General features: G+C 42.9%; 1 protein-coding gene across 1 annotated transcript in view; it reads right to left on the bottom strand.

Moving 5' to 3' along the window:
• Positions 1–22,617, bottom strand: part of KIZ (kizuna centrosomal protein) — a 737,711-nt gene that overhangs the window by 505,885 nt on the left and 209,209 nt on the right. The window contains exon 6 of the mRNA XM_069236553.1: positions 7,535–7,802. Within this exon, the coding sequence (XP_069092654.1) occupies positions 7,535–7,802 (268 nt within the window). The remainder of the gene's footprint in view (positions 1–7,534; positions 7,803–22,617) is intronic.

Below are 22,617 nucleotides of genomic sequence, written 5' to 3'. Positions count from 1 at the left end.
TCCGCACACTTTAACGATGACGACTCGTCTCCGACTAATACAGACTTACTATCTCCATACGGCATACCTAACACCCGTCAGGTTGTACAGAGCAGGTCTCCGTAACGCAGCCGACTGTCCACGTTGTATGGACCCAGACGCAGACTTTTTCCACATGGTATGGTCTTGCCCAATTAATAAAGCTTATTGGGAGTCTGTTACAAAGGAGATCTCAACGGCCTTACAGACGGACATGGGGTTGACACCAATGCCGCTCCTGCTGGGGATCATGGGTGATACTGGACTGAGGAGGGCGGAACGGACCTTTCTGGGGGTGGCATGCCTAGTGGCCAAGAGAGACATAATGACAGACTGGAAAACCAAAAGCGCACCAGCTTTGACTAAATGGAGGCGAGGAGTGGATTGGTGTGCTCAACGTGAAAAACTTGTTTATGAGGCCAGAGGGTGCCCGAATAAATATAATAAGGTGTGGGGGAAGTGGGAGGCCACAACAATCAACCTCCCTGCACTGTCAACGGGCTCAACACCCGAAAGAGCCTAAACAGGCCCTTCCTCCTCCCCCCTCTAATGGGTGGAAACATTCATGGGACACCTTGCAGAGATATACATACTCTTCCCATCAGGGTGTTGTCTAGGACTTGGGATTGACCATTGTTCGGTGCCCGTTGGCGCCTAGTTACATGTATGTATCACTGTTTTACCTTTTGCAAAATCAATAAAAATGTCTTTATATAAAATTTAAAAAAACACAGAAGACGACAATGGGGTTGCTGAACCACTTCTCTTGGACCTGTCAGCTGCCTTTGGCACAGTTGACCATGAAACCCTAATAAAAAGACTCTACTAAGCCGGCATAGAGGGAATTGCTCTCAACTGGATCACATCCTCCCTTCATACCAGAACAAATGTCATCCATACACCTCCTTTCTCATCCAAACCGTACTTCACAAAATCAGGGCTCCCTCAAGGCTCAATCATCTCACCCATGCTTTTCAACATCTACATGAAGTCATTACTAACAATGATCAATGTGTTTCAGGTCACATGCTACATGTATGCATATGAGACAAATATTACTTATAATGGAAAGCCCCAAGGACATTGAAAACTCAAACATCTTCAGTTGCCCCAGAGCTGTTGATCAGTGGAAGACGTGGATCCATCTCAAACTGAATGCTTTCAAAATGGAAATACATGTTGTGATTTGAAAATGACCCACTCTTAGCGTGGCCTGATGATCTTGGACCACTTCCTAAAGCATTTAAGGAGATAAGAAACCTTGGAATAACCACAGACTCAAAGTTAACAGTGAATGCCCAAGTGGACAAATTAACAAGATCAAGCTTCATCGCCATGAAAACTCTGAGACACATCTTCTCCCACCTGCTACTATCTCTTTTGTACTGTCTAAACTGGACTATCGCCAATGGCCTCTACCACGGATCATCTCTATCAACTATGAAAAGACTACAACGGATTAAGTATTCTATTGCCAGACTACTCCTACATGTAAAGCCCCAAACCCATCTCTCATGCCTTGAGGGTCCTACAATGGTTACCGGTTGCCAGAAGATCCACCTTCAAGCTGCTTTGTATTATCCACAAAGCAATACATGGAACACGGCCACTTTTCTTCAGGAATAAAATCACCAAATACATTCAACAAAGGAACCTCCGCTCAAGATTGGCACCTTGCCTCAAAACCTCACCACACAAAAAAAAGACAATATAGGTGGTACTTCTTTCTCTGATCAAGCAGCCCAACTATAGAATTCATTACATTGAATATAAGATCCACGGATAGCTATGTTATCTTCAGAGGACTCCTCAAGAGTTGGCTCTTTTATACCTAACCACCATACTCAAACACTAATGTGCAACATATCCTTGTGTATGTAAACATTTATAATTTGATTATATGTATATATCTAGACATGTGTATTTTCAGGGGTGTGTTATCTACTTGTCCGTGGGACAGGTTGCTATACAAATCTGATTGTCCTGTAAAAGAAAAAAAATCCACTTGTCCCTTGGGTGGCAAGTACTGCAGCGATAATTTATAGCAGCGATATCATTGTATAAGAGCTCTCTGATTATGCCTGAGCTCATAATATAGTAGGGTTTCAAAACTACCAATTCCCTTTGGGGCATATTTTTTAAGAAAACGCACTGCACAGCAAGTCACCATGCTGCGCAGCACGATAGCGAAAGGTCAGGAGTGCGCTGTACTTAAAATTGTACAGCGCATTCCTGTATTTTCTCTGTGCTGGCACACAATGCACTGCCTAGCCTGAATGAATGGGTTGTAAGCGTGATTGTTATTGTGCAGGAAGGAGCATCTTTCTGCACAAAAACAATCCTGAGGGGCATTTTCCTCTTTGCAGCACACATAGAAAAAGTAACAAGGAGAAATAAAGATATTTCTCCTCGGGACACCTTCCCTGGGGAGACGTAAGATTTTGAAGCTTTCCCAGGTCTACCAGTAATGGTAACTCTGGGAATGCGCCAAAATTGATGGGTGGATGCATGGAAACATCAACGCTACACCCAGAGAACGGCTTCCCAGGACAGAGTAACGCAACGCAGCGATTTGTTGTGTTGCGTTATTCTACATTTATCAAGCCAGGCAAGGCCACACAAGGTCGCCTTGTGTGGCTAGATAAACCTAACTTAAGAGCTGCATTACTCTTGTACCCCATTGCGTGGCTCAAGGGTGACACATAAACATGCACTGTCCTTCAAGATGATAAACGTCAACCCATACAATAAAAACAAATTAATAGAATGGAAGAAACAAAATAACTGGGCATGATGATTGAATACGAACGTCCCATAGTATGGAAAGCAGACAATGTAATATCAAAACCAAATTACAAATATACTATAAACGCCATGTCCAAATTCATCCTTCTGGGGCTTTAATTTGTAGTTCATTTATGTATCAAGACACATTCTTCTCAACCGCAGAGTTCTATCTCCAGCTCTAAAGTGTCTTTCAATGTGATCTACTTCAAAACCTGTGAAAGGTCATTTCTACTTACATGGTCATCTGAAAAATGTCTTGAGACAGGAGAAGACTTAACCCGATTTTTAATGGCCCTCAAACGCTCAAGTACTTTGTTTTTAACTGCAAATATTGTGCTGCAAGTATATCTTTGGGGGGGGAAGACATACATTACATGATCTGTATTGAAAGTAATACATTTGTCAATCATCTGGTCACTGAAACTCTGATATTGTTACTATGTTTTACAAGTCGTAAAACGATTACACATTAAGAAACCCTTTTGATTGAGTAACCAGGTTTCTTCTTTTTAGAAAAAAGTAGAATCAAATGACCTTTATTACACTTAGATCTACAAAATAACATGCTTGGTCAGTCTTGAAGGTCTGGCCAAATAATTGTCGCTTAAGCATTCCACAATGTTTTTTCGATAGACTACAAATCTTAGATGATTTATTATAGATGGTAATAAATCTCACAGCTGGGGAGGGGGCATCATTACTTTCGACTATCTTATTACCACACATATTAAAATGTCTTGGGCCACTGTTTTGATTTGTTGTACTGCTTTGTTTAAGATACTCAAGGAGAAATCTCGGTCCTTAAAAAGCTCTAGTAGTTGAGTTCTCTCTTTCTAAACTTTCTTCAAACTCAGTGGTACAGCAACATAGTCAGAGGCACACCTAGGTTCCTTACTGGTGCGACTCCAGAGACTCAGTAAGAGACCAACATATGCATGGAGACACAGTATAAGGTTCACTCATGGACGCACATTAGTAAACCACTACTCACTCAGATACAAACCAAAATAAAAAGGAAAGCAAACAAATGAACGTCAATACAAACAAACTGTAAGGTAAATAATTAAACAGAGAGACAAGCCCTCGAAAATGTATAGTTAGAAACAAACATACATGAAGCGGAACATGGATTTGCAATAAATAAATCAAACATTATGAAAAAAAAGATTAATTAACCACACAGTAACAAACTAAGATGTACACATGCGCCTTGCAGACAGCAGGAGTATTTAAGAATTTGACAACAACTATGCCTCTTGCAAAACAGAACTGCGGAAAAGGTTGCAAAGTGGAGCATTGAGGGAGGGGCTTAATACAAATACGTATCTTTGTCTGACCACTACAACACCCAGTCACAGACCCACACAGCCACTCACACACCCATTTGCATACCCACAAAACCACTCACACACCCACTCACAGACCAGCACAGTCACTCACACACGGACTCACATACCCACACTACACAAGCACACACACACAGTCACACACCCAGACTGCCACTCACGCAGCCACTCACACACTCACTGACAGACCCAGTGTGGGGGGTTGGTTGCATGTTGGGGAGGTTGGGTTAGCCAAAGGCTGAGTGCCGCGGCAGTTGGATTACCGTAACCATATCTAAATAAATATTATTTTACAATTAAAAAAACTAGAAATTCATTGAAGAAAACAAAGGTCTAGGGACGTTAAAGTTAGGAAACAGAATTAAAAAAAACCTTAGACAGTCACTAAGAAACTAAAGGTTACAGGAATGTCATAGTTAGGTTCAGATTTTATACACACAAAAAAAAACATAGAAATTCAGTAGTTATAGTTTTACTTATTTCAAGAAACTGTAACTGATGCCCTAAGGTAACTATAACTTGTGAACTCGCCATGCACTACTAATTACCCCACATATTACATTAGTCATGACATCTTCTATGATACCCCTGATAACTTTACTGCTCACTGCAACATTTGTGATAAATTTATTGATGAGAAAACTGTGCACGGTGGGTATTTCACATTCAACCTAACCAGTGTTCAATATACACAAACTGAAAAAACAATATCTGGCATACTGCACACATCTACAAAATTGGTGACTAATGCTTGTGATATAAAACGAAAGTGCAAGCAATTAAAAAAAATGACAGTGGTCAGTGATAATCTCCCATTGTTGTAAACTTCATAGACAATATCAAAACAGAGTAATTACATATTTCTCAGGTTATTTCAAAGGTTAGAGCTACATAAATTGGTCATGCACTCTCAATCCAGCATGTACTGCAGTTACACCGCTATGCACTTGATTATAGGAAAAGCCCTGTGCGTGCTCTGATAAATTAGTGCAGTCCCTGTGCAGTTGAGGTAATTCATTTATATAGTAAATATGTAATAAAATCCAAATGAATGATGATGAAAGGCTTCCATCCATTTAAAGCCTGCGCTCACCAGCTGCAAAGATGCATCATCCTGATTTCCATACAAGAGAACTTCCTTGTCACTATATGTTAAGAGTAAATTGCAAAATCAAACCTATTTTGATGCCGTCCAATTAATTTGATAAGTATGAATTAATCAGCAAACTGATGAATGAATAATAATATATTTAGAGTTAGATAAAACCAAATCAATGTAAAAGGTCAATGGATAACTACAATTTAAAATTCAGTTAACACCCTCTACTTAACAGCTAAATATAGACCACATTATGATAGAACCTAGTCTTACTGATTTAATTCTACTGATGTCCTTTTTCTAGGCACTTTGATACAGCATTCATAAATCTGCAAAAGCCAGTTTTACAGCACCATTAGGCTATTAAAACAAGAGCCTTTTGCATCGCTGCTAGCTCACAGTTTTAGGCAACAAAAATATGGTGCTAAACTCTTCCGATGTTCATCCAAAAATGTTGGACAACAGCAAAGTATGAGAAAAAGTTTCCTTCCTATATGAACAAAAATGGCAATGGATACTTGGCCTCTTGAATTTCCATAACTCTGTGACATCTCCAAAGTCAAAAAGACAAAATAGAAGTCTAATATGTTGAATTTTTCGTTCCCAGGGTAGGATCATTTGATGTTGTAAGCAAGTGTAATTTCAGTCGTAACTCGAAAACAATATCTTGAGTGGGTTTGTCAGTTAAATGTAGTAACATCTTATGTAGTTGATTTACATTTTATGTAGTGATTTAAGTTTCATCTGTTTTTTTAGTATGTTTTTTAAAGTTTGATATGAAATTCCCAGTTCTCATGGAAGGTGCATATTAAGATCTTCAATTGTTGCTTTGTGTATTTTAAGCCGGGGGAAATTGTTTGCTTGAAATATTTATATAGTAAAGGGATCTGCTGGACACCAGGTGAAATCCCATTGTGAGATCAAGACTTCTTTCTTGTCGGAGTAAAGTTTGAGACAGATAGTTTTCATCCAGATTGAGACATCATGCGGGCACTAAAGTTGGTCCTGGTGCAGTCTAGTAGCACAGTATCATCTGCAAATTGCAGTATACTCATGTTTCATCCATTTCATTCTTGAGAACGTGCTCTTCGGTTCATTACGGCCGAATCAATATCTACCACATACAAACTGAACAGCAGCGGTGCAAAAATGGAGCCTTGATTAAAGATGTTCTTTTAAATGTGTTTTGGTTGTCGGTGATTAAGTGCTGCTCAACTTTACCTGAATCCAATTATTGAAGTAAAATGCAATAATTTCCTTTACCAAGGAGTTTGGGCCTAATGTTACAATTTAACTTTTTATATGGCTATGCTCCTTCATGGTCATGATGACAGCTGTAACGAAGGGAAATTAAAGGAATTTAGTAGGCCAAAACATATAGGCAATAGAAAAACCTAAGCCTAAAACTTGGGATGCTTCTAAATTGTGGCCTTTCTTGGAAAAATTGACATATAAAAGAAATACACGATGATTTAGGATAGATGTAAGAATACAAATGATGTGACACGCTATCAAATCTTAAAGAGTTTCCATTGTCAACTTACTCCTATAGGGAATTTTGGGACCTTGAAATAATTCTAAATATACATACACTTTAATATTAAACAAAATCTTGGATATCAAGGAAAAATGCCTGGCGCTGGCTCTCAGTAACACTGGTCCCCAAACCAGTGCTGGTAAGTATAATAAAATAAAACGAGGATATAAGATGAAGAAATAATAATGTCCCAAAGTTGAATCTTGTCACAACTTCATTTAGCCTGGGTGTTTGAAAAATGTTACGAGAGAATAAATAAAGTTGTGACAAGATTCAACTTTGGGACATTATCATTACTTCATCTCAGATCATCTTTTATTGTAATACACTTTTGTATCTATCAGTAAACTAATGTTGAGCAGTTTTATATGTGTAAATTATCCTCCATGTGACTGTTCAAAATTTAACCTAGGAAGCTTTAAAACAGACTAAACTTTATCCAGCACGTAGGTCTAAAAAACAATTAAACGTTTCTTGGTTAAATTAGTGGACATGCAAGAAACACAGCTGTATATGTTTTTTCAGATTTATAAATCTTGCACATAAAATACCTTCTGAGGCCCTCACATATTCCAGCTTTTCTTTCCAGCTCTGTGGGACAAAATGCAACATTTGGATAAAAACAATACATTTGGAAGATTCACTGAATATGTCAGCATCGAAAACTGAACTAAAACAGCATGCACAGCAGACAGTAGCGACTAATTGCAAGTCAAAGCCACCTTTAGGGAAAGAAATATTACTTACTTGCTTGTTTCTAAATCAGCTGTTGGCCGCAATATTAGAGGGCTAATGATGCTGGGTCCGAGTTTACCTTCAGGTTTGATGTGTCCTGAACCTGTAACCTCTGTCACTCGGTCTGTGTGCTGAACGTTCATCTGGTGTTTCACTGGAGTTAAATCATCATCTGAATCACTTACAGAAACAGTAAGATCACTGCTACTTTCTAAACTTTCATTATCCAGTTCCTGTGTGTGCTCTAGAGGCAAGACGACCTTCAAGCCCAGGTAATTTCCTATAACAGAATTAAGTAGGGGTTAAATGCTACTCCATCTTAATAATGTCCAAACACATAACATAGTTTGTGTTGCCATTTCTCAATCATTGCTTAAATCCAAAAACATTGTTTTTTTTCAGGGTATACAGTTAAATAGCAACAGCACTACACAAAGACACATGGTAGCAGATACCTTTGCTCTAAGGATAGGCATGGCTGACAGAAATTAGCAATGGTTAGAAGTACACACAACAGCAAAGGCAGGAGAGAGTCACTAATCACAGCTACTTAAAATAAATTAACAACTCAATGATGGTGGTAAGAACATGCAGTGAACACAAGCATGTTATGCCGTCACCCATTTGGATAAGTTGCTAAGAGATAAATTGCAAGGGGGTTGGTGTGTCTATGGCTGGAATTACTACAGCTGTGATCAAAATTAAACTGGAATACGGTCTTCTCCAGGTCATGAGGATAGAGGCCCCTGAAAATCGCTATATGGAGTAAAGAATCTGCTTGTATGCTTGATGAAGAGTGTGGCATTCAGCAGAGTACCCTTTCAGAACAACCTAAATTATTGGGTTATGTGCCTCACAAGAAATAAGTGCTGGAAATGTGTTAATACTACGTATATGTAAACCTTCAGAGGGAAGGCAAGAATGCTTGAATGATAATGAAGTGGTTACTTAAAAGGGAAATCCATAGACTCCTAATTTCTGATTCTTTATGCACAAAACAAAGTGGAGAAAGATGTGGTTATAAAAGCAGGTTTAAATAAGATAATAGTATGTGACACCTATACACATAATTAACAGATACTGATCCAACTAAGATAGGGGAATAGCGGAATATGTGGTTGCAGCTGGCCTTCCTTGCTTAGAGGAGAAACAGCATGCCTTCCCGGACCAGCCACAGTCTTAAGAATTACTGTTGCCAGCTGTGACTGGGATGAAAAATGGTAAAACGTCAGGGACAGTCTGAGGGCAAGAAGAAATGTATCAAAATAACACTGCATTGCTTATTGTTTAACTTCAGGAGATATTTGACGAAGCCCTTAAAAAAGCCAGGTCTAATGGCCCTCTGTCCATGCTTAATATTGTTATAAAGATGCTAAGCAAGGCTACTGAGAATAAGTTCTTGAGCGTATTACAAAAAGTCACTGGTCCTGATAGAGACAAGCACAATTACATTGCTTTGAGTCGCTGACAATTGGTGCACAAGGGCTACGGCTGTGTCTTCGGCACTTCCCAACACTTCTCTTGCTCCAGGTGGTTACAAGCACTGGGTGTTTGACCCCGCACTTTATCTTCATGTATTGCTTTACTACTTTAACAGATCTACTGGACATTCCTTAGTGATACTCCTCCAATTTAATTTACTCTTTGGGTTGTTCTTGACTGGTGACCATGTGCTTTTAAACCTAAACTGCCTTGAAAAAATCATTTGTGATGAAAAATGTGTTTGCTGCATTTAAAATAAAGCTTATAAATCACGATTTAACACTTGGAACTGACTTATTTTATGTACTGACCGAATATCAAGAGTGTGTTACTCAATATCTTGCTTAAGGTTGTTGAGAGTAGCCTGGTTACTTGTACATTTACACCAGATGAGGTTAGGCCCTCAGTGGACTACGAAGAACAATTTGAGATACCTTGCACTCATTAGACATAGCCTTCAGAGCAGTGATGAGGACTTTGTGGTAACCTAGCTTGACTTTGAAAAAGCGCTTCATACTTTTGGATGGGATTTGCTGATTGCTGCACTGCAAAATTATAATTGTGGGCCCTACATTCTCGCCTGAATTAGGTTATTAAGTGTGAGACCCATAGTCTATGTGTAGGCTAGTATGAATTTTATCTCAAAAGGGTACTAGAGAGAGATACTAGACAAATAGTGCCTCCTCGCACCACTTTTCTTTACATTAGAAAGAGAACTGGCAGCTGTACTCCATGCCCAACTAGGGTAGGTGTGAAACTAGAATCATCATTTGGATAAAAACAATACATTCTGCCAGTCACATGGTGTCACTATATGGTGACGGGTGTTCCTATACAGGCCACCACATGTTTACTTTGACAACTTCAGAAATCAGGGATATTTTCAGAGTTAATTATGAACATGTGGAAACTGTACACTTGTTCTATTGGAGATGTTGGCAAGGAGGGGTGTTTTTACTCTCCCAGGCCTCAGTCTGACATGGCAACAGGTCACCCTTTAAGTAATTAGGACTTCAGGTTACACATACAAACTGTGCTACAATGGAGCTTACTACTGGTAGGGTTATGAATGGTCTTAATAACTCAGAACAGTTCTGGTAGACACTCCAAGGCCATTACTGGGTCTTGTCTTTTTGGTTAAAATGGTGATACTGTTGGACTGCCTCTCTGTGTTACATGGTATGATGTGCAAGGTTCCAAGGACATTGTTTCATGTGTTGAACAGCATTGATATTCTTTATGTGGCTGAATGGAAGGGAGATATGCATATGACTCAAAAACAATTATTGGAGGGTTCACATGCATCTGAAAAATTTGGCTACATATATGTTAAGTAGTGAGCTTCCTCCAGATAGCATATCTCTGGTTCACCACGGGTCACACATGAGGCAAAACTATGACTGTGAATAATCCACCAAATGTTACACGCATCTTCATGGGAGAGCAGGGGGTAGAACAGGGTACCCCGGGAAAGCATCGCTGTGGAGACTACCGTAATTTCGTAGAATGAAAAGGAATACATTATTCGGAGGTCAATTGAAGTCTGGGAATTTATATGAACATAACAAATTTCTAGAGTTCACTGCAATGCTGATGAAGTTCATGATGACAGCTGAGCAATTTATTTATGCACGACTAGCCAATGCAGATACTTTCCGGGGCAACCCAAAAAAACATCTACATGGAGTGCTTTATTGAACAGACAACTGGACTTGCAAGGGTTGCAAGTTCTCTGCAGGACCCTAAAGGGGCATTGATCACTTCTCCCACAGGCAGAAACACACAAAAAGGACTGTGGGGGCAGGGGGCTTGTTTGGACATAAAACAAGTGTCAGGCAAAGTTCAATTTAAAATAAAACAATATATGTTCTTGCATAGATTACCTAGGACTTCAACTGTTCTGGGCTGGATATACCCACTTATGCTGGACTCAAGTTTGAGATCTGAGAATGCTGCAGATTATAAACATGTGGTATACAACTGTCTTGTACTACAAACCTACTGGAAAGAGGTTATTCAGACAATAGGACAGGTGGCTGGCACATCCGTTAAATATTAAGTATTATACTCTTAATTTACACCCCTGCCCAAAATATTAAATAACAATAATTATACATTTACAATTTGTATACTTTTATTCAAACGGAGATTTGATATCCGCTGGCTACTGCTTGACAGAATAGAACAAGGGAGCGGTTGAGGGAGGACATGCATCAGTGTCATGTGATGGCAAGTGCGTAGATGATAGCAGATATTCCTAGATGGGAAATGAGGGGGCAGCAGAAAAGGGCAGGTGTTATACAATGGCACCAGAGAGGGGTAGATGATGGCACACTAGAGTTTGAGAAACAGGTGAGATGTGCAAAACAGCAAGAATGTACCACTGCCGCAGGTAACAGACAAATGGCAATTTAGAGAGGTATGTGGTAGGTAATGGCATAGAGGCGGTATACAGATGGCAGGTGACAGGGCATCACAAGAAGTCAGTAATGACCGAGCAGAGAAAGTTAGCAGCAGTGGGTCACTACTAATGGTCTTTCTTTAGAGCTAAGTCACAAAGTGTTTGATCTGTCACGGGCAGGGCACTTTTTCCTGCCTGCGGACTTTGCTAGGTACAACACTTCAGTGTCTCAACTAAGATACTAAGCTTTAGTATTTTTTGCCACATTTAATTTTTGAACAGAATACTTAAAATAGATACATTCGGAAGAAAGAGTTTGTGGTCAAAAGTGGGAATACTCTCAACACCCCACTATAGTTTCTCATAAACTTAACCCATACTGATTCAGTTTGAGTATTTACTTTTCCTGGCCTTTGAGGTTTATTCCCACAAGGAAGAACCAGTACTTCCTTATAGCAAAGTGTGTCAAGTAGGACATCATAAAGTACCTCTTCTTACAAAGATTCCTGGTATTGGTTGCTGCCTGCCCTTGTGACATAAGTAGGCTATAATGATCCCTAGACCAGTACGTTTCCTTTATTTGTAAAACACCAACAACAGCATTGAGAACAGGCTCCACTTGTGACAGTATTGTCTGGTCAAACCCAAACTCCAGTGGATAAAAACAGCACTGAATTCTATAAGTGAGTGCCAGGAATGTCATTATGATCCTTGGCACACAGAGGCCTATAAGATATGCAAGTATTACTGGGGGAGGTCAATATTGTAAAGAAAACTGCACATTAATGGTTTACATGTCCTCAGTGGTGCCCAAGATGGACAATATATCAGCACTCAGATACATCAACCATCTAGTGAAATACATGACTCGTACTCAAACACACTTCAAGGATTTATGAATATGACAAAAGAGTGCTTTTAAAACATCAAATAGATCCAAGCTTCAGCAAGGGTTGTGTCCTCTTGTATGTTATTATAGTAAGACTTGTATATGATTGCCTACTGTGTGCACCGTATGTGAATAAGGTTTGCTGATGATACAAAAGAATCCTGTCTCCAAGCATCCTCTCCCCCTGCCTACTTCTATATTTCCCAAATCCTATCTCTGACCTCATGGAAGTTAGATGCGTGTAACATTTGGTGGATTATTCACAGTCATAGTTTTGCATACCAGAATGTGTTAAAACGCTAATAAAGAGTTGAAATATAAAACAAAAAAAAGAGGCGTACCCATGCAAATTGAACAGGTTAAGAGGCTGAATGCTTAGCTCATGAAAGTTTACAGCTGGATGCTTGATCAAGACGCAATGGATGAGCTTCCTCAGGACTGAAATCAGGGACCTCAGTACGCTTCACTAACCTTTTTGATTATAGACTCTGTCCCCTGTATTCAATCAAAGCATAGAATGCAACCAAATGCATTTATTAAAATATTTTGCATATAACTAGTAAATCTCCTCTTGACATCTTCAGATCATCGTGGATCAGCCAGCCTGCACAGAATGAGCGAGGTGAACAAGGTACATACCTTCGACAACGCTGTTTCTGGTGCATACTCTAACTGCAGATTATTCACCTTTAGAATATCCCCAGGCACCAGACTGGATCCAGAATCTTTCACAGCAGTGTTTCTGTATGCCACTGCGTGGCTTTGTGTTGACACCCCTGTGTGCCAGCATCAGTTTCTTAATGGACTCTTTTAGATCCTTGAGCTTGGAGTACAAAACAATTGGAGGTTTCAGTGTGCATCACTAATTTGGGATATTTTCAGATTGTGAAAAGACCACTACACAGAATGTGGAGGCAGGAGGGCGGTGAGGAATCTGTGGTTAGAAAGAGTATCCACAGAAAAGGTGTTTTAGAAAGTACCTTTAGAATAGATACCACAGCAGTATCTTCCAAGGAGGAGGGTCTGTGGAGTGGTTTTCAGACTAGAAACCCCTGCAGAAGTGAACGGGCGAAAAGTCCTTCCCACGGGACCTGTCTGTCAAGGCAGCAGCGCTCCATGAACACATGCACTGTCGCAGCCCGACAGATGACAGGGACAGGTGGTCTGTGTTGCAATGCAGTGGCAGCAGCTTTGGCCCTGGTGGAACGGGGACTCAGTCCTTCCAGAGGCTGGTTTTTGGACAATGAGTAGTATATCTTATTATAAAGGACTATCTACAGTGACAATTTATTTTTCAGCACCCCCTAACCTTTCTTTACCACAGAGAACCCCACAAAAAGCTGTCCACCAGATGGTCATTGGTGCAATCAATGTAAAAGCTTAAAGCTCTCTTGGGGTCTAGCCAGCCAATGAAATCTCTACTCCTCTTTTGAGGGGTGAGGCGGGCAAAGAATGTTGGTAGGGTGATGACTTCCCCGTTGCGAAATGGAGTCATGACATTCATTAGCACCAGTCTGTCCAAGACAAATGTGGTTTAATGAAATTTCAGTTTGGCATTAATGGTGTTTCATAGTCAAGGGGCTTGATCTTTAATGCATACATGCCTGACTGAATGGCTTGTTCTTAGATTTTGGAATGCGATTACTTGCATAATACACAGATATTAATGTACACAGCCGGGAGCCTGAATAGTGCCTCCATAGTTATGGTAGTATGAGAGAAGCTCTTAAAACAGATTCAAACTGTAAATAGTCTCTCTCCTATTTTCAACCTCTTGATACCCCCTCAGTTCATGGTAGGCCTGGAAAATGTATCACAAAGTTATTAATACGGAACTGTGAACAGTCATTACTGTGCATGTGTGAGGCTGCATATGTAACTAGCAGCATTGTGGAATGTATCCATGACAGAGGGGCAAGCGGTAAAGAAGAGCAGAGAGCATATGTATTCGGTACCAGAGGCACAAGAGTCACATTTCAAGTAGCTTTTTCATACTCCTATATCTCTTCTTTAATGTTCCCAGCCTCTATTTAAATTGCATAGCAATACAATAGGAGGCGAGGAGGAAAACGGCAGCATGGAGCAGCAAATAAGTTAAACAAACAGATTAAAATAAGACCTCATCATCACAGTATTTTGCCTCATTGAAGAAACCTTGAAAGCTTATTGGTTACCAATAGCATCTACCCATCTTTCACTAACAGAAACATGCCTGACAAAAGCCACCAATGACACTTCACTCAGGTTTAAGAATTAAAACTAAGAAGTATCCCCTTTCAGGTACAGAAAAGAGATAACAGCAGGTAATCCATATGACAGTTCCTGTGTCTAAAATCTAAATGTAACAAAATGCTAGTCAATGCTTTATGGCTCTGTACAGATACAGTTAAGTTATATAAAATGTCTGCAGCCAAAGACCAGTGATGGTATATATATATACATGTGTATATATATATATATATATATATATATATATATATATATATATATATATATATATATATATATATATATATAGAGAGAGAGAGAGAGAGAGAGAGAGAGAGAAAGTGTCAAATGAGGCTTATAGCTTGTTTATTAACATTGCCAGTAGGAAAAAAGGAGAAACACTGTTTCAATTACAGTTACAGTTATTAGTTCCAAATAGTTTCTGAATCATGCTTGATATAGGTGAAGTTTCACTTGTAAATACCCATTCCTTTCAGAAGGAGTCAATGTTTCACCCATTCCCTTTTGTACTGAATCCTATCAGCAGATTGCCAGGAAGCAACCAGGACATTAGAGTTAACAGAACAGAAGCAGAGTTGGGTGATGTCTGGGTGCCTAAGAAGCAATAATTCAAGTCAACCAATTGTACGAAAGGCTAGATGAGGCTCCATTCATCCACAAGAAAAAGGTTCTCCTTGAGAGGAATCAAGATTGCATCCCTGCAGAGGTAGCGCCCAATGTTTGAAAACCAGACTTGGAAGGGCCATGTTGGGGTCACTACAATGAATAAGTACTAGAGACTACCTTTAATCTTTTAAAGGACCCTCAGAACCAAACAATTTGAGGAAAAGGCATGCAGACCCTCTCTGACAAAACCAAAATTATATGGTTCCCAGAAGGCAACTTTGTGATATTTTCAGTTTAGACGATCACTCCCAGGCTTCAAACAAGGAGTTAAGGACAGGCTGGATTTAGTTCCTACTCATTTGCTGAGTGCAGCCAACAGTAAAGACTAACTGACCTTGGAGTAAGAACTTGCATGATCTGAGAAAGAAATGTATGTTGTGACATCGTCCGTCCTCTCAGTGAAACTGCTGCAAGACAGCAAACTTGCTACTTTAAGATACGGACAGAAGTTCCAGTGTTGCTGGTGGGTATCAGGACCACCATGGGTCTGACTAATGAAGGAAGGACTTGAAAGCCAAAGATACCATGGTGAGGCGCAGGACAAATCACTTGAGGAATGCAAGGAAATATTCAATTCCAAAAGAGATGACAAGTGAGACTGTTTCTGTCTTAAACAAAATCTTAACATTTTCACTTTCTGAATGATCTGGATAGAAGCGTATGAATAATCTAAAACATACTACAATGAGCCACCTTTACCAATACCGGTTTGCTACAAGCAACAGGCTTACTTCAACGGGATACAGCAAAGGAAGAATACCGGCGCAGATGGGTTTCTTTCCACGAGACACTGAGGTGACCCAACCAAACCACCATTGTAGCATTTTAAACATTAATGCAGAATCACATATTGCTCAGTCCTTGATGACAGGCTTGTTTATTATAGATAGGGATGTTGAGAAATACAAGCTGTAGGGTTAAAGCAAGAGGGTTTAGAGGCTGACATAGTGGGGCAACTGATGTAGCGTTTCCTCTTGCCACTCATTCCAACATAGATTTATTGACTCCACTTTGTAACACTAGTAGTGAGAAGGGTTATTTTATTGATGTCAAGAACACAAAGAATACACTTCCCATCTGTTGTTACAAGAATGTTTTTGATCTCTGTAGAGCAAGAATGGTGATTATGATCAGAGGCTTCTGCTTTAAGAGTGAAGGTATTCTTTTCAGGTAGACCAACATTAATGGTCTGGTCGAGCACAAAGTTTGAAGAGGTGCACTGTTGATGCCCCACTCCCGATTATGCGCTACAAGTTCTCGCTGATAGTCAAGCTATTAAAACGTTTCGAATTTCAAGATGGCTGCCAGTTATGCAGGTCTAGGGGATGCATCCCATAGACAGGAACTGGTGGCCTCATCGATCTGTAAATGTTTGGTTCATTTTGACATTATGCAATATCTGCTGTTGTGGAATGGCCAACTAAAAAAAAAAAAGTAACTTTTCAAACTTAAAAGCACTTAACCCAGTCTGTCAAGGGCGCAATAGTTACATCCTTGCCTGCGGCACTGCTGTGTCGAAGGAGTAACCATTGCGTCCTGGCACTGACCCACGGGGGAAGAACTAGCGCTCCCCCCATGGGCCACCCCCTCCACACAATCCCCCACAGGGATGGCAGTGGAAGCGCTTCCACTGACACCCCGACCCCCACCCCACATCATCTAATGACGTCAGCGTGCACTGTCCGCCGACACCATTAGAAGTTGCCCCCAAAGCGCTGGAAGCCATTTGCTTCCAGTGCAGAGTGAAGAAAGAGGTAAGCTTCTAGGTGGGGTGGGGTGGAGTGGGGGGGATGGGGGAAGGTTTAGAAAAGGAGGCATCAGAGGAAAGAAAACGTTTTTCCTTTCCTCCTATGTGATATTGTGCAGCAAGATTGCACACTAGACACAAGGTAATTGTGTTTTTATGTGTTTTGGTGACTGTTGGTGAGCCACCCCTTGGGAAAGGGTTTCTCCCCTTTGGGGAGCAAACATTAGCCGTTTTTGCCTCCCTGGCGGGCAGACTGGCCATTTTTTGACGCTGATCTAGGGGCAGAAACCACTAGACACCAGGGATTTGTTTATAAAGGTGTTTTTTGTGTTTGGGGGGTGGCCCCTTGGGCAAGGGTCGCTCCCCTTTGAAGGCAATGTATGTAGGCCGTTTTCATTGGGGGCAGATCAGGGGCCGAAACCACTAGGCACCAGGGGTTTTTGTATTCTAAGTTTATTTTTTTGTTGGGGGGGCGGCCTCTTGGGCAAGGATCGGACCCCTTTGAGGGGGAATAATTTTGGCCATTTCTGCCCCTATTGGGGTCAAATCGGTCTCTTTATGTGAGGCCCATCTGCCCCAAGAGGGACAGAAACCACTAGGCACAAGGGATTATTTTTTGGAAGTTTATTTTTTGTTTGGGGCAGCAACTCCTTGGGCAAGGGTCGCTCCCCTTTGGGAAATTTATTGCATGTCCATTTTTTGTTTGGGGAGTGTCCCCTTGGGCGAGGGTCAATCCACTTTGGGAGGGCATTAATTTTGGCCAATTCTGCCCCCCCCCCCATGAGGATAGGGTGGCCTCTTTATTTTAGGCCCAACTGACCTCAAGGGGGAGAAACCACTAGGCACCAGGGATTATTTATTGCATGTTTATTTTTGGTTTGAGGAACGGCCCCTTGGGCAAGGGTCATTCCCCTTTGGGGGGCGGAGGGGCATTCATTTTGGCCGTTTCTGCCCCTTTGGGGGCAGATCGGCCAGTTATTTAGGCCCATCTGGCCCCAAGGGGTGCAGAAAACAACGAGACACCAGGGAAAGTTTCTGAATGTTTGGTGGCGGGGTGCTTGTGGACTGGCGCATTATTTGCATCCGTGATCATAATGTTTTATTTCTCCTTTTTGTTCTAGTTCAAAGCTTTTGATTCCTTTGCTGTGACTCCTGCTTGCGGTTTTGGCAGTGGTTGACCTGCAGTTTGCGTAGTTGCATATGTTTGGTCAGAAAAACTTTTTTGTACCATTTGCTCAAAATGAGTATCTTTGCCATGCATAAATGACTTTTTTGTAAATGGTGTAATAATAGCAGCATATTTAGCTTATTTTTTATTGTGTGTGAAATTCTCCTTAGATTTGTGCAAAATGAGAATTGTGTTTTTTAAAAAAAAAATAATTTATTATTGAAATGGAAAAAAAACAAGCAACATATGTCAGGGAAGACAGGTTTACAAAGCACAAAGTAAGAAAGATAATGTATCTATATCCCGTCCAGCCTCCCAGGCCCCAACCGTAACACAAGCAGCCAGCCATAATCCAGCTGGAACACATCCTCAGAGTCCATGAGTGTCACCCGGGGAGCCCGGCTCACAAAAAAAGTGTACATATCGAAACATTCATCAAAAGACTAAGACACAAAGCAGAACGTTCATAGGCCAACAGAGCCTTAAGTAAATCAACAGAAGAACAGAAGGAAAGAGGAAGGCGGACAGAGAGGAAGGGAGGAGCACCAGCAAGCAAGACAGCTACGCAGTGGGATCACATCTCAATTGGAACAATGGCAATCGAGGCCGCCTAGCGCGTAAGCAAACATATATCACTGACATAGCAGCACTATAAAGTTTCCAGATAGGAACGCAGCAGAGCCCATATATCCTTTGGCCGTGAGTCCTCGGGGGTTAGTTCCCAGAAGAGCATCAATTGCTCTTGACAGAAGGAGGCATCACGGAGCCAGTCTGCCAAACGGGGGGTCCGACCTTTACCCCAACACATCGCAACACTGCGCTTAGCCAACAAAAGGAGCAAACCTATCAGACGCCTATGAGGCAGCCGCACAGCTTCCACACATCCAAGAAGCGCCAGCCGGGGAGAGAGGGGCAACTCCAAACCGGTCATCTCCACAACTGCGTGCAAGACCTCCATCCAGTAGGCATGAACTTCAGTGCATTCCCACGCAAGATGTAGAAATCCAGCATCAGGAGCACGGCTACGCTCGCACTGCGCGTCAGCACGCAGGCCCATGGCATATAGACCCCGTGGGGTGTTACAAAGGCAGTGCAAAAACATGAAATGAATTAAACGTAGCCTGTAATTAGGAGATAGAGCTCTCATGTGCACACAGCATCCCTGCCACACCTCCTCAGATATGGGCTCCCCAATCTCCATCTCCCAGCGCACTCTAGCAGACGCTCCAGCGCCACCCTGCTGATTCTGCACACAATTATACAATTTAGTAATGAGCCTGCAGCACAGTACCTCCAAAGCGCGGCACTCCAATGCGGTCCCAGCGGGGCCAAAGAAACGAGCTCGCAGCATAGCACGGACGCGCAACACATACAGCCGGTGCAGAACAGCGGCACGCACATCGTCTAGCGCCTCCCCAGGTGAGATCAGCCGACCATCAACAAACCAATCACCCAGCACAGATAAGTTTGCATCACGTAAAAAATCACTTAATCCTACAACCCGAAACATCACAGTGTCCGCAACTGAGATAACATGCAGCGAGGGAGCGAAAGGCGTGCTTACCCGAGAGCGATACAACAAAGCAGTCCAAGCGCGTGCAGTACACGCGACGGTGTCCACTCTTCGCATTCTAGGCCTGGAGGGATTCCCAAGTATTCGGGACAAACCATCCGGTCACACCGCGTCACTCTCAGGCGCAAGGTTCGAAGTACCGAATCGGGCGCAGCCAATAATACGCAAAGTGCGCCTGCGCGCAGTAATAATAAAGCTCCAAGTCCGGAGCAGCAAGCCCACCCAGTTCAAAAGGTAACATCAGCTTCTCCCATGCAATTCTAGGCTGCTTACCGGCCCATACCAAGCGAACCAAAGCAGAGCGAAGATGCCACAGGAAAGCCATGGAGAGGAGAAGAGGAAGGTTAACAAACAGATACAGAAATGTAGGCAGCTCCACCATTTTACCAATAGCGATACGTCCAATAAGCGAAAGCGGTAACGAGCGCCACGCCTCGACTTTATCCTCCAACCACGATATAGCCTTCCCATAGTTGGCCCGCCATAGCGTCTCCATGTCACAACTCAGCCAAACCCCCAGATAACGTACTGGGTCTCTCGACCAACGATTGGGTACCGGGAAGGAAAGTCCACCACCCCCGAAGACAAGGGCATCACCACTGATTTGGACCAGTTAATCCCGATCCCGGAAAAGGAGCCAAAATGCTTTATTTCATCCAGCAAAATGTCCAAGTTCTTCCGCGGCTCGTGAAAGTACAAGGCGATATCATCAGCGTACATAGAAATCAATATAGGCCACTGACGGAACGGCAGTCCCGTCATTATGATGTTGTCTTAGCCACGCCGCAAGAGGTTCCATTGCCACAGCAAAGAGTAACGGGGACAGAGGGCACCACTGCCGAGTCCCCCGAGCCACCGGGAAGGGATCCGAAACACTCCCATTCAAGCAGAGTCTGGCCGTGGGGGCGGAATATAGCAAGCGAACCAATTTTATAAAGCGCCCACTCAACCCAACTCTAGCAAGCAGAGCGAACAGGTACTCCCAAGCCAGCGAGTCGAAAGCCTTGGTAGCGTCCAGAAACACCGCCGCCGCATCCGCGGCGGGCTCCATAGAGCTCACGACAGTAAAAAATGTACGCAAGTTGTGAGAGGTGGACCTGCCAGGTACAAACCCGGACTGGTCCGGCAATACCAACTTCGGGAGCAGCGGCTGTAGTCGCGCTGCAATCATTTTGGCCAAGATTTTATAGTCTATGTTGATCATGGAGAGGGGGCGATACGAGTCACAGCAATACGGATCCTTGCAGTGTTTGAGTATCGTTACAATCAAAGCCTCCCAAAGTGAGGCGGGCAAATGCCCAGCCTCCATAGACTCTGCATACACCTCCAAGAGGTGGGGAGCAAGAATGTCCGAGTACTCCTTATAAAACGCAGGAGTCAGTTCATCCAGTCCCGGGGACTTGTCTCCAGGGAAACTGCGGATCGCAGCAGCGACCTCTTCAACAGAAAAAGGAGCATCAAAATAAGAGCGGTGAGCGTCATCAAACCAAAGCAGAGCAATCTCTGAAAAGTAAGACTGAGCCACATCCCGGTCCAACATGGAAGGTGCTGCATACAAATTTGTGGAGAACTCAGTAAAAACCTGCATAACACCCTTTGACCCAGCAACACGTTCACAGTCGCACTGTTGATTTCAGTCACATAATTGCTGGCCCATGGCCTGCGCAGCACGCTCGCCAATGTGCGCCCTGCCCTCTCCATAACGCCGCGCCCTGGCGTACCTCCCCAAAAAACAAATCTCCCGAAGAGAGGCCTCCTCATATAAGGACACAGCCCCTCTCAGCTCCGCCAGTGCCGCACCTGACCACTCCAACATCAAGCGTCGCTCCAATGCAGCTATCCTCTCCTCCAGGTCTGCCAATTCCTGGCGTAGCGCCCTCAGCACACCGTGCTGGCTCGAAATACACACTCCACGAATCACTGCCTTGAACGCCTCCCATACGATGCCCGCCAAGCTCACGGATCCGATGTTCTCGGCAAAGAAGTGTACAATGGCCTCACGTACCTCCTCACGGAGGCCTGATCCCGAAGCGTCCTATGAGGCAGCCGCCACAGGAAAGAGCGCTCTAGCCCGCATGGCACCGCCAATATTAACTTAACCAGCGAGTGATCTGACAACGTGCGCGCCATATGATCCACCGACTGCGTCCAGAGCTCCACGGCTCTGGTGCCCAGCCAACGATCAATGCGGGACCAGCTATTGTGAACATAATTAACACACAAGCCCTCCCTTGCAGAGCCATGCTTTATCCTCCACAAATCCACCAAAGCACCCTCATCCATCACCGCAGACAGAACTTTGGCCGCCGCAACATGCTGCACCCTGGCCGCACTCTCGCGGTCCACTGCAGAATCCAAGATCACATTGAAATCCCCACCCCAAATCACTGCACCGCTGCCCAGCGACTCCACCAATCTCCAGAGCTCACGAAAGAACCCAGGGTCATCGGTATTGGTACCATAAACGGAGACCAGCCTACAAGCTCTATCGAGTAACATGCCGCCCAGCAGGACGTATCTGCCGCCGGGCTCAGCGATTACTTTCTGAGTACCCCACTGCAACCTCCTTCGCAACAGTATTGCCACCCCACAAGCATAGCGCGAATACACCAAGCAATGATATTCACCAACCCAGCCAACCTTCAGCCTACCCTGCGTGGACGCCACTAGATGTGTCTCCTGCAGCATACATATATCAATATCATGATGTTTAGCATAAGCAGACACAGGGCGCACCTTTCGGCCATCACTAAATCCACACACATTCCAAGTCAGACAACAAACTGTTGTCACACTTCTCGTCTCCATCGCAGCCACCCATCAAGAGAGTAGAACATCCACCAAACCTCACACTGCCCGCCAGAAGCAATCAAGTCAGAAAAAAGAAGGAGAAGAAGGACACAGAGAAGAAAGTAACCTAACATTAACAGCCCCATCCTC

Source organism: Pleurodeles waltl, chromosome 5, assembly GCF_031143425.1.
Source record: "Pleurodeles waltl isolate 20211129_DDA chromosome 5, aPleWal1.hap1.20221129, whole genome shotgun sequence".
Classification (NCBI taxonomy): domain Eukaryota; kingdom Metazoa; phylum Chordata; class Amphibia; order Caudata; family Salamandridae; genus Pleurodeles; species Pleurodeles waltl.
Note: the sequence above shows the minus strand (reverse complement) of the source record. Positions and strands in the feature narration are given on the sequence as shown.